This window comes from Cryptomeria japonica, unplaced genomic scaffold, assembly GCF_030272615.1.
Source record: "Cryptomeria japonica unplaced genomic scaffold, Sugi_1.0 HiC_scaffold_77, whole genome shotgun sequence".
Lineage (NCBI taxonomy): Eukaryota > Viridiplantae > Streptophyta > Pinopsida > Cupressales > Cupressaceae > Cryptomeria > Cryptomeria japonica.
This window is the reverse complement of record NW_026728899.1, coordinates 450,715-462,161: the sequence shown is the minus strand read 5'-3', so window position 1 is coordinate 462,161 and position 11,447 is coordinate 450,715. Positions and strand designations below refer to the sequence as shown.

The 11,447-nt window shown below is 33.6% G+C and overlaps 1 protein-coding gene across 1 annotated transcript; it reads right to left on the bottom strand.

The window, feature by feature from the left end:
- Positions 1–3,862: 3,862 nt before the first annotated feature.
- On the bottom strand, positions 3,863–4,616 carry LOC131864146 (germin-like protein 8-2). The gene is made up of 3 exons (XM_059215163.1): positions 4,490–4,616; positions 4,211–4,395; positions 3,863–4,042 (listed from the first exon to the last, which is right to left on the bottom strand). The coding sequence occupies exons 1-3, from the start codon at positions 4,614–4,616 to the stop codon at positions 3,863–3,865; spliced, it is 492 nt and encodes a 163-aa protein (XP_059071146.1).
- Positions 4,617–11,447: the final 6,831 nt, after the last annotated feature.

Below are 11,447 nucleotides of genomic sequence, written 5' to 3'. Positions count from 1 at the left end.
ACATGACCTGAACGGGTATATGTATAATTACAAGTGCGTGATTAAGTTGCATCTAGAGGAATTAAAACACATCTAACACACAATAACTAAAGTAATATCAATCTAAGATCTCTCCAGACTGTTCATCTTTTTGTCTTGTATGGGGCTCATCTAGTTGTAGAGAAAATTATTTACACATCCCCATCTTTTGTAGATCAAGTTCATATGTAGGCGAACCAGTCAAGCATGATGAAGATTTCGAATATTGGTCTTAATAATAGCAACTTTATATGTTTTCATTCATTATCCTTGTTTATCTTCATTTCCTCTACTATTATAAAGTGCTTGTCAAATCATATTGTTTGGAGTATGCGAAATATATTATGTAGCCAAGGATATGATATTATAATGTATGTTATTCAATGCATATGCCAACATGTGGTACACATACCTTAAATTAGTTATAATTGGTCATAAGCTATATTAGATAATTAGGAGGCCTAGATGAATTTAGTGGTTTACACCTCAGTTATATTGCTAGGAGTTCTAGATATAGGACACGATTGTCATTGCAAAGACATGTGTTGAATACGACATTGCATTTGGAGTCTCTTGGAGATATAGTATGTAGCGAATTCTTCCATAAGGAATATTATAAACTGTTATCGGACCTCAAGGCATTATTCTATTTTTGTATATCAATTAAGAAGGTCAACATGTGAAGCTCATATCTCTCTCGATTTGACAAAAGAAAATTATAATTCATAGAGGCTTTTAATCAAGAACTTGTCCAGTCTATTACAATATTGATTTTTAGCATATTTGAGGTAGCTATTGTGAACTTAGGGGTTCCACAAAATTCACTCTTAGTGTTGCAAAACAGTGATCGTTGTTTTTATTTATTCTAGGTGGTTAAACAAGGGCACATTGATCCACCAGAAGTCTAGATTTGAATTCATTTTGAGTAACTCATTACAATTTTAGGGGTTTTCATAAATTTTCTCCTCAGTCAGTTAGGACATGATTTTCTTATATTTTTATATTTTTCGAAAGGTTGTAAAAATTTATCACTAGTTTATATTTTTCGATTTGAGGGTGAAAAAATTATGAAATGATTGACTCAAATTTGTGTCAACAATATGGATAGAGCATGTTCTATTGAAATATATTTCCTTAAAACCCTATTTTTAATGGGGATTCCTGATTTTAGTGCAAGTGGAGATATATTAGAATGATGGAACCAATATAAAAGATCTTACGATGCAAATTATGGAACCGGTATGTGATCTAGATAGATCGTCAAGCTAAAACCAAAGGAATGATCACCTATGGATGACTCGGTGATAGGAAATGACATCATATTTGTAAAGACTTGCAACAATAGATTATTGACCTGAATTAGTTGTATTGTATTGACCTAAAACCTCTTCAATGACAAATTTGTGAGTCAAATAAATCTATTGGTTATCTAGAGTTCTATATCATTTAATGTAAATTGTCTCTTTTACATTTTTTAAATTTGGATATCTAAGGTCACATATGGCTCAACTCGATGCAACATGTCCGCTATTGTTTTGTCCTTTCCTTTGAAGATCTACCTCAATTCTAGAATTTGCAATCACTCTCTTTTATTTGGATGCATGTTATTAAGACCACTTACTCAAATAATGAACAATAACTCAAGTTCTTGCAAAACATAAAAAATATCGGAGATATTGCTCACCATTGGGTCATGCATTTTGTCTACATTTTCCAATATTTTGGATTTTCCCAACTTGAATCTTGTACATAAATAACCAAAGCCACATTATTCTATTTTGGTGTAGCATTAACCACAATGACCTTGAGAGAGAACCCTAGGTTTAGTGAATGTCATGAATTATTTGTGCTAGTGAACCACCACTATTTGCAGGACTCATATGATTGACGTGCGAATCTTTCATAGAGAGACGAGAAACCCGGTGAATAAATAGATTCCTCGTGGAACATGATCAAGTAATTACTTATACCTCATTGACTCCCTATTTGCGTAGGCAAGGGATCACATATGTGGCATTAGACATGCTAAAGAAAAGATCATAAGCACAATCTATCAGAGCAATGTGTCATCTTACAATAGCCTTATTTGTTATCTATGTGAACAATGTAGAATGGGCTTGATAATTAATATATTGATCGATACAGTTGGAGATGGATGCAAGCGCAATGAAACTTCTCATATTACTAGATTATTTGAGGTATAGACATCCAAGGCATGACGGAAGAGGCTTTTAAGCTTCACAATGAACTGATCGCTAGAGGGGCTATATATGAAGCTTTATTCATTTGAACCCCTAAAAATACATAGGAAAAATAGAAGATTATAAAATTGACATATCTCACCGATAATGTATCAGTTATATCTATTATCTTATTCTTCATTACAGTGTAATTGACAACTTCTCAATATGACGACACTTTTATCTTCCTCATATCAATTAGCAAATGGCTTCAATATGAAAATATCCTCCGCCTTCACATATTTCTCAAACTTACACCTGCATATCCATGGATCCAAGGAGCTCCTTTATGCACCTCTTAGGCTTGCAACAATAATATTTTTCCCGCATGAAACATACATGGCCTACGGCAACAATATTTTCCTATCCTATTGTGCTTATTCACATATGCAGATTTGCATTTGCTTTGATAGGAAACCTATGGTTAAATTATTGGTTATCATATTTGATGATCTATAGAAATGCTTATACAAGGAGGAAATGGTTTGAGGAATTTTTTTTGTAACCGAACTGATAGTTTATGATTGAACAAGGTAATATATTGCTAAATTTTTCAACTAATCATATTTTTAATATTACATACAAAGTTTTTAAAATCAACATGAGCATTATCCTTTTTCCCTTTAGTATTTAGATCTTCATACATAACATCCACATTGACATATTTATTATAACGTAGGAATGAATTAGGGGAGATTTAGAAAAGCTTATTTTGGGAAGCCATAAATTAATTACCCTCATAATTAACACCATGTAAATGAATTGTGTTATTATCAATAATCTATCTTCACTGTCTTAGATTTTCCATGTCATTCCAACTTATTAGAAATGTTTAATACAAGAGGCCCCTCAATCATAACCCTTATGTAGGTAGATTGATGTAAGAATAGGTGTAATATGTGTCAAGGTTATCATATTATCCCCGATAAAATATTGCGATATTGGATGCAATGGATATTCTAGTTCTATGGATTTTCTTGGAATTTAGACATAATGAAACCGTATTGCATTCCATCGAAGGTATACTATATTTATTAGAGCAATCATTCTTATCTTGAGGAGAGTCCCTAACCTTCTGGAATGACTTCTTTGATGGGGAGTCTTGAAGCATTGGATGATTGTGAGGGTGATTTGAAGAACAACTACTAATTATATTTCCCAATAACTATTTCCTACTTCCAAACCATTCACCTTTTATGTCAGAGCTAAAATGAGGTTAAGACTATGTTAAAGAACACCCTTGACAGATTGGCATGCAAGAATTATAGTGTTACTCATTCTATCCAAGTCAAGCACTTTGTTTGTTGTTGTTCCTGCAATATTTATGTTAAAGAATATATTGTTAACATGTTGCAAATGAATGTATACCTAATACAAGGATGCTCTTGTATAAAATATTCATAAATGCCTTCAGATGCTTCAAATTAATCCTTCATCTTTGGAATATGCGGAGGATATAGTCATGTTCAAAACAGATGCTATGAATAGCAGAAGAGGACGGCAATAACTCTAGAAAGATTGTTTTATTGAACGGCAAGGAAAAAGAATTTGGGAAAGACTTGGTCCCCTCTTGATTGTTTTGTTTGATAGAACACAGCAAATTCTTATGCGAATTTCTTCTGAATGTAATCCACAACTTCCTGTGTGATGCGGAAGGCCTTGGCCAATACGGAATCTGGGAGAGGAGGATCCGCTGCAAACAGAGAGTTGGCGATTGTCTGAACTCCCGGAAGCTGGCTGCTCAATGCAGATATGGCCACCGCATTTTCATGCCCCACATTCTGCTGGAAATGCACAAGTGCCTTTGGAAACACAAACACATCTCCCTTCTCCAACGTTTTGCTGAAAAACTTGTTGTTGGTGTCAATGAAACCCACAAGAAGCTGGCCTTCCAGTAAAACAAGAACTTCGGTGGCTCTTGGGTGTGTGTGAGGAGGATTTATTCCACCCACTGCGTAGTCGATGCGGACCAACGATATTCCCAACGTATTGAGGCCTGGTATCTGTTTAACGTTCGCCATCGTTACGTTGGAGCCCACATCATTGTCGGTGTTCCCTGCCTGCCCAAGTCCCCGGAAGAAGAAGTCGTCTGCTGAAACTTGCATTGGGTCTTTGCAAACGAACCCGTTCACCAAAACTGTTTAAAGCAAAATCAAATCAATCTATTACTAACTCGACTCGTCTAATAAGCAAATCATTACCATTGTTTATGTATAAAGTTTTTTACTCACCTTTGCTTTCCTCATCTGCAACGCAGAAATCTTGCAAGGGATCGGAATCCCCTGCCATGACCCTGTCGCTGTAACAACATATCAACAGAAAAAGTCCCAGTGTGAAGTAAATCATTCGGTTAGCCATTATAATAGAAACGCAGATAGTACAAGAGCTCAGAAGGATATGAATGTGTGTTACAAGCCCATTACAAGCTTTATATAGCCCAAACCTTATGACTAATTCATCTTCACTCCGTATATTAAATCACCAATCCTTGTAATATTATAATAATATACTTCCAGAGTTGTTGCTCTTTTCGATACGTCAGAGTAAGTCTTGCTGCAGCATATGGCTATCTCACCTGCTACCGCAGATGTATTCTCACCATTCTTTCATTATCGTTGAAATTTTCTATCTTCTGCTGCATATGCTTATCTGAAGATCAGCTTACCTCCTGCCTTAGACGTATTCTTCCTCATATTCTCGCCACCGCCATTAATTTAGTAATGTGGAAACGATTAGACTTTATTGGAGCGATGGCCTTCTTCAAAGGAACTAATATATACATTTTTCTCAGCCGTCTCAGAATTGGTAAAAGAGGAAATTTTCTTGGATGTTGACACAAACACCGTCCATGCATGCTTTATATTGCGTCTTTCTTGAAAACCTTTTTACGCTCGGGTAGGATAATCTCAGTTTTATTATAAAAATATACGTGTTATATTCGTGAGCCTTTAAAACAAAGAATAGTTCTAAATTATCATTAATATTTTTGGTTTATAATATTAAGGATTCATGTTAATTATAGAGTTTGGTTGCGAGAATTTAAATAAATAAATAAGAGAATGGGTTGTTTTGTGATTGAAAGGATGAACTTGGTGTACAAGGCAAATTCATCGTGGCATGTGCATGTATATGTTACATACTCAACGTCATAGGACTCATGCTAGACGAGGTGAGAAAAGGAATAAGACGAGTGGGCGTTATGACACTCATTTCGCACAACGTAAAACAAGAATGATAAGGTGATCGAGATTTGGAACCCTTATGCAACATGTCTCAAGGGAGGAACTCCTGAAGGCAACATTCCCTCTAATTCCTAATTGGTAGTGAACCGGTCGGGCCTCTATGGCGTGACCTAACACCTATAGCTAAGTAAACCCTAACTAAGCTAAATTATATATAAATTTAACAAATTTTAACTAATTACCAATGATATATAAAGAGATTAAATGCGGCAAACGAATAAATGATAATTTTCTATTAAATATTTTTAATAAGTAAATATACTGTTTGTTTTAACTAAATATTAGCCACAACGATAGTTTATTCTTCTGAAGAGTCCAACTCAACTAAATTAAAACGAAATAAAGAGTGAATTTTCTCAATCCTAAGCTGATATTTTACTTTCTTTTAAAACCAAATTTTTGAAATAAAAGTATACTACACTTTGATTTCAGATTTAATTTAATTAATTACCATTCACTATCAATTAGATAAATTAAATTATTTCACTTGACTAATTAATTTGAGAGGCCACATCACATTTAAACGATTCCAAGACATGTTAAATCCTAAAACCTAGCACACCAACTCCACCTAAGGTTTTTCATTTCCTAAAGTTATATTAAATTAAATTCTCTTAAAAGAATTAATTATCATGCTAAACCCGCTTAATGGGGCCTTAACCGATATGGTAACACTAGAAACCCAAACTCAAGTTTGCTGTGTGTGTGTGTTTACAAAGGTAAATATACTTTGTATAAAATATATATTTTTAAATAGGTGAACATACACATCTAATTACAAATAACTATTTTTAATTTTAAACCAAAGTTTAAGTAGAGCAAGTTTTTTTATTTTGTAGGATAACAAAGAGAACAATATTTGCGTGATAAACATCCCCTTCACTTTATTAACTAAAAATATTAAGAAAAGTGCATGAAAATTTCACACTCTTAAAGCTAATTTAATCCACTATTACTAATAACTTTAATTTGTTCATTAAGTATCAATAACTTTTAAACGTATGAAATGCAAATTATCACAAGCGCTAAGTTATTTCTTAAACAAACTCAGCCCTTAAACAATATGTATATTTTTTAGAAAAGTAAAATATAATCGCTTCTAAACACAACAACATCATCATTTATCAACTTGATATACACAACATTACAAGGGACCCATTTGATAAAATTTTTAACAACTTACTCCAACCCATTTAAAAAATGTAATAAAAATTCTAACCCAAACATGAGAATGAATATTTTCATTCCAATGTCAAGGTAGCACCCCATTTGATTCCACAAAAAATCTTACAAAACACAATTTTTAAACAAGCCAATGGAGAGCTCACCTTCCAACATTTGGGCTTTCTCACAACCAACCCCCAAGCTAAGAGGCCCATGAGAAACTTGATTTCCCAATATAAATACTCCACGCAGATGTAAAATCCATTAAGGGAGTCCAACACCATATAATTCACATCCCTTCTAAATTATATCGAACCATTTTTCCACAGATTTTCCAAAAGAATCAAGGATACTCATACCCAAGAAATCTCCTTCTCAACGAGAAAAAATCGTTCCCTTGGAGGTTCCACATATCCCTCACCCTACACATGAGTTTCTCTGATCAACTTGGGAGAGCCTAAACCCTCACACACGTGTCATATACATAAGAAAAGACATAGAAAGATGAAATTTAAAAATCAAATCAAAAGCCTCCACTAACATATTTACAACAAAATGGAATATAGCATTCTAAAGATTGAATCATATCAAAATATTTCCTTAATAGATGAGGAGGGTTTGATAGAAATTTCTCAAAGACTCTTTTGAGTCCTTCCACAAAGCCTCCCAAAAAATCCCAAAAAGAAAGATGCAAAAAATAAAATAATAAGCCATACAAAGACTCTTAGAATGGTATATACAATATGTGTCATATGACCTCCCCTCCCCTGGTCAGGAGGTACCACATTGATCTCATTCACCTCCTCTAACCCCTTCTCACCAAAACCTAAGGGTATGTGGATATCACAAATGCTCCTACGTGTGAGAGCATTGGGATGAGAGGAATAATATTGTATACTCTTCCCCAATAGGATCCTTTGGATCCACTCATATGTGTGAGGCATGCGGAAGCACCATTCATAAAATTGTTGGAGTGGATTTGAAAGTGGTAATTTACTTACTGTCACCCGCAAGTTAGACTTTCGACACCTTTTTTCTAAGAGACTTGGACAAGATCAAATGATGGCAAAATCCCATGGACTAATTCCCAAAAAGGTACCCAACTCATAAGTGTTTCTTTATGGGCCTAAATACACTCAAAAATAGATGAAACCGACACTTTAAAATCATTCAAAAAAATGCTCAACATAACACCTATTTTTTCTATAAGGATGCCACTGGGCGCAGATACTAACTTACTCATATATAAAAACAAAACAAAAATATATTTAAAAAAAAAAATACATCACATTACAACAATTGCTAAAATCAAAGACCTTAGTCCCTATCATTAACTAAGGTCAAGGCTTCACTAAGAATTTAAAATGAATAGGATTTTCTTAGGAAACTCCAATTTCTATTAGCTATGAAAATTTCCTACACACTCAAAGAAAATAAATAAATTTCCAATATAGGTTGAAATAAAATGCACACATAATCATACATTTGATAAAAAAATAATTCTTCACGACCAACATAGTCCAATACAACATCGTACTATAACTTGATTATATTTTAATGTTTATTAACGAAATCTGACATTGATTTGTAATATAAAAAGTGTAGATAAAATTTGTTTTTGATTGGATAAGGTGGGAAGAGGGTCCCACAACCAAAGTTAGAATACTAGAATAAAGAAGTTCAATAACAAACAAGTTACTGCGCCGACACAACCGCAAAACTACCAAAATAACAAACCACGAAAAAATATTTAGACTTCATATTATGGAGGCTCATAAGAGCATTTGACTCTTTCATGACCAATTTTTGTCTTTAATTATAGCTCTCTCAAGCAGTACCCTCGTTGCTTCTTTTCACCTTCCATATTTAGTTTGATTTCTTTTTTCTTTTTGCCTTTTTTGTTCCATCCTTGACTTATGCCTATTGCGATAGTCAGTCAAAAAGATCGAGAAGTCATAGAAAAAATCCATTAGGTCCTTAATGATAGTAAGAAAATGAAAAAAATGAGTCCCCAAATTGAGAAACTCTATCGCCTAATAAATTTATTTTCTCTTTCAGTCTACCTTGTTTTACCTCCATCTCCTAAGTGTTTCAGTATGGGTCTGTGTACACTTATAAATAGATGAAACAAACACTTGAAAGTCATTCAAAAACCTACTCAGTGTGAAATCTATCTTTCCATAAGGATGCCGCTGGACGCAAATGCTAACTTACTCAAATATCAAAATAAAATAAAACTATATTTAAAACACAAAATACATCACATTACAACAATTACTAAAATCAGAGACCTTAGTCCCTATCATTAACTAAGGTCAAGGCTTCACTAGGAATTGAAAATGACTAGGATTCTCTTAGGGAACTCCAATTTATATTAGCTATGAAAATTTCCTACACGCTCAAATAAAAAAAAAAATTATTTCCAATATAAATTGAAATAAGATACACACATAATCATACATTTGATAACAATTTAATTAAAGATATGAGATTTCCACAATTCATTTGATAAAAATAAACTCGTAAACAATTTAATTCTTCACTACCAACATAGTCCAATGCAACATCATACTATGACCTGACTATATTTTAATGTTTTTTAACCACATCTAACATTGATTTGTAATATTAAAAGTGTACACAAAATTTGTTTTTGATTAGATAAGGTGGGAAGAGGGTCCCATGCCCAAAGTTAGAATATTAAAACAGAGAAGCTCAATAACAAACAAGTTATTGCACCAACACAACCCCAACACTACCAAAATAACAAACCACGAAAAACTATGTAGACTTCATATTATGGAGGCTCATAAGAGCATCAAACTCTTTCATGACCAATTTTAGTCTTGAATTCTAGTTCTCTCAAGTAGCACCCTCTTTGCCTCTTTTCACCTTCCATATTTGGTTCAATTTCTTTTTTCTTTGTGCCTTTTTTGTTCCATCCTAGACTTATGCCTATTGCGATACTCAGCCAAATAGGTCGAGAAGTCATAGAATAAATCCATTAGGTCCTTAATGATAGCAAGAAAATGGAAAATTGAGTCCCCAAATTGAGAATCTCTATTGCCCAATAAATTTGTTTTCTCTTTCAGTCTACCTTGTTTTACCTCCATCTCATAGTCATCGTTATCCTCCTCTTCACCATGCTTAACACTCTTGTTTCTTTGTGAAGTTTAAATAAGCGGGGTGGGATCTGGTGCTATGGAAGCCAAGCTGGTTTCCAAGTCCTCCTCCTCCACGATGATAAGATACTATGATTTGGAGACGTCTTTAAGGGATAGGTCCAAAGTGAAATATTTTGTAGGTAGGTCAAATACTTGACCTTTTCTTTCCTCAACTGAGTACAATATCACTTTCAAAGTGTTAGTTATCATATATGTGTCATCGTTTTAGTTTCAAATTTCTTTGTCTTGGATATTAATTACCACAATTAATGTCGATCTCCTCTTCTTACTCTCCTTCATTACCCTTTCATTTTTTAGATTTGCCTTTTCTATTTTTTCGATTTTTAACGTGTTTTTCATTTTTATCTTTACTTCTTTCCTCAGTTTCAAATTGGTATCCCAAGAGAGATTGTAATTCTACATGCAGTCTACTGTTAACATTATCTTCTTTTGACACAATTTTTAGCTCTTTATCTCTAGGGCATTCCCTTTTTTATCTCTCTCGATATGGGAATTTCCCTTTTGGGAATTTTTAGGGAGATTGAATGCTTATGTGGAAGCAATTCCAAAACCACTAGAAATTCTAAGGGGTTTCTTGGTAATTTTGAGGGCTCTTGAAGCCATCTTTCACTTTGATCTCTTTGATACCAAAATTAGGCCAGATTAGAGCATAGGAGAGGTTGTATGCAAATAGATTTGGTGAAGGTAGTATATTAAGCCTTGATGTAGGCTAGGGATGTCCTGATATTTATGGTTTCTCTTAACCTTTCACCCCTAGCAACTGATTACAGTATCCTTTTCTATCATCTTGTAAGTTACAATAGAACTCATCCCATCCATTTTCACTTCCCTCAGGTTCTTAGAGAATGTGAACTTCTTTGAAAGAAGTAGATTGTGGCCGTTCTACATGGCCATGAATTAATTTGAAACCCCTCCAACTTCACAAATCCTTCGCATGTTGTTCTTCTTCAGAAGCTCATAGGTTGATCAACTCTAATCTTTTCTCATATCGATTTCCGTAATTTTTTATACCCACAAATCTTTTGGAAAAGTTGGACTTTCTCAAAAAAGGAAGAAGCGACACGATTAGATTACTATTAACATATTTCGAGCTTTTCCATCTTTAGAAGGATTATAATCATTGGAGGAAAACTAAGCCCAATAAGGTAATAAATATTTTCAATCTTACAACTTTAATAATCTCATCCCTTTAGTCCATTCCTTTTTGTGAATTAAAAAGTGATAGCATCCATGATCAGAGATTTTAAAACTTCAAATATGCTACATGCACTTTTATGCCAACTAGACATTTGGGATATTTCAATGACCATGCGAATCCACAGTCAAGATTTACATTCAACTTTAATCGTTCTTCATTTTATAACAGTTCTAATATTATTTCAAATGAACAAAGGTAGCTATCAAAATCCAAACCAAGTGCTCCTTTCTAGAAGCATAAACCCGACAGGGTGCTACTTCTAATAAATTTGATAATTTAATAATTCACGATATAGTTGAATTTCATGTTTATAAAGTCAAAGCATCAATTAACCCACTATAATCACATGGAAATCAAAATACCTAATTAACTATCAAAATTTTTGTCCTCATCATATGCA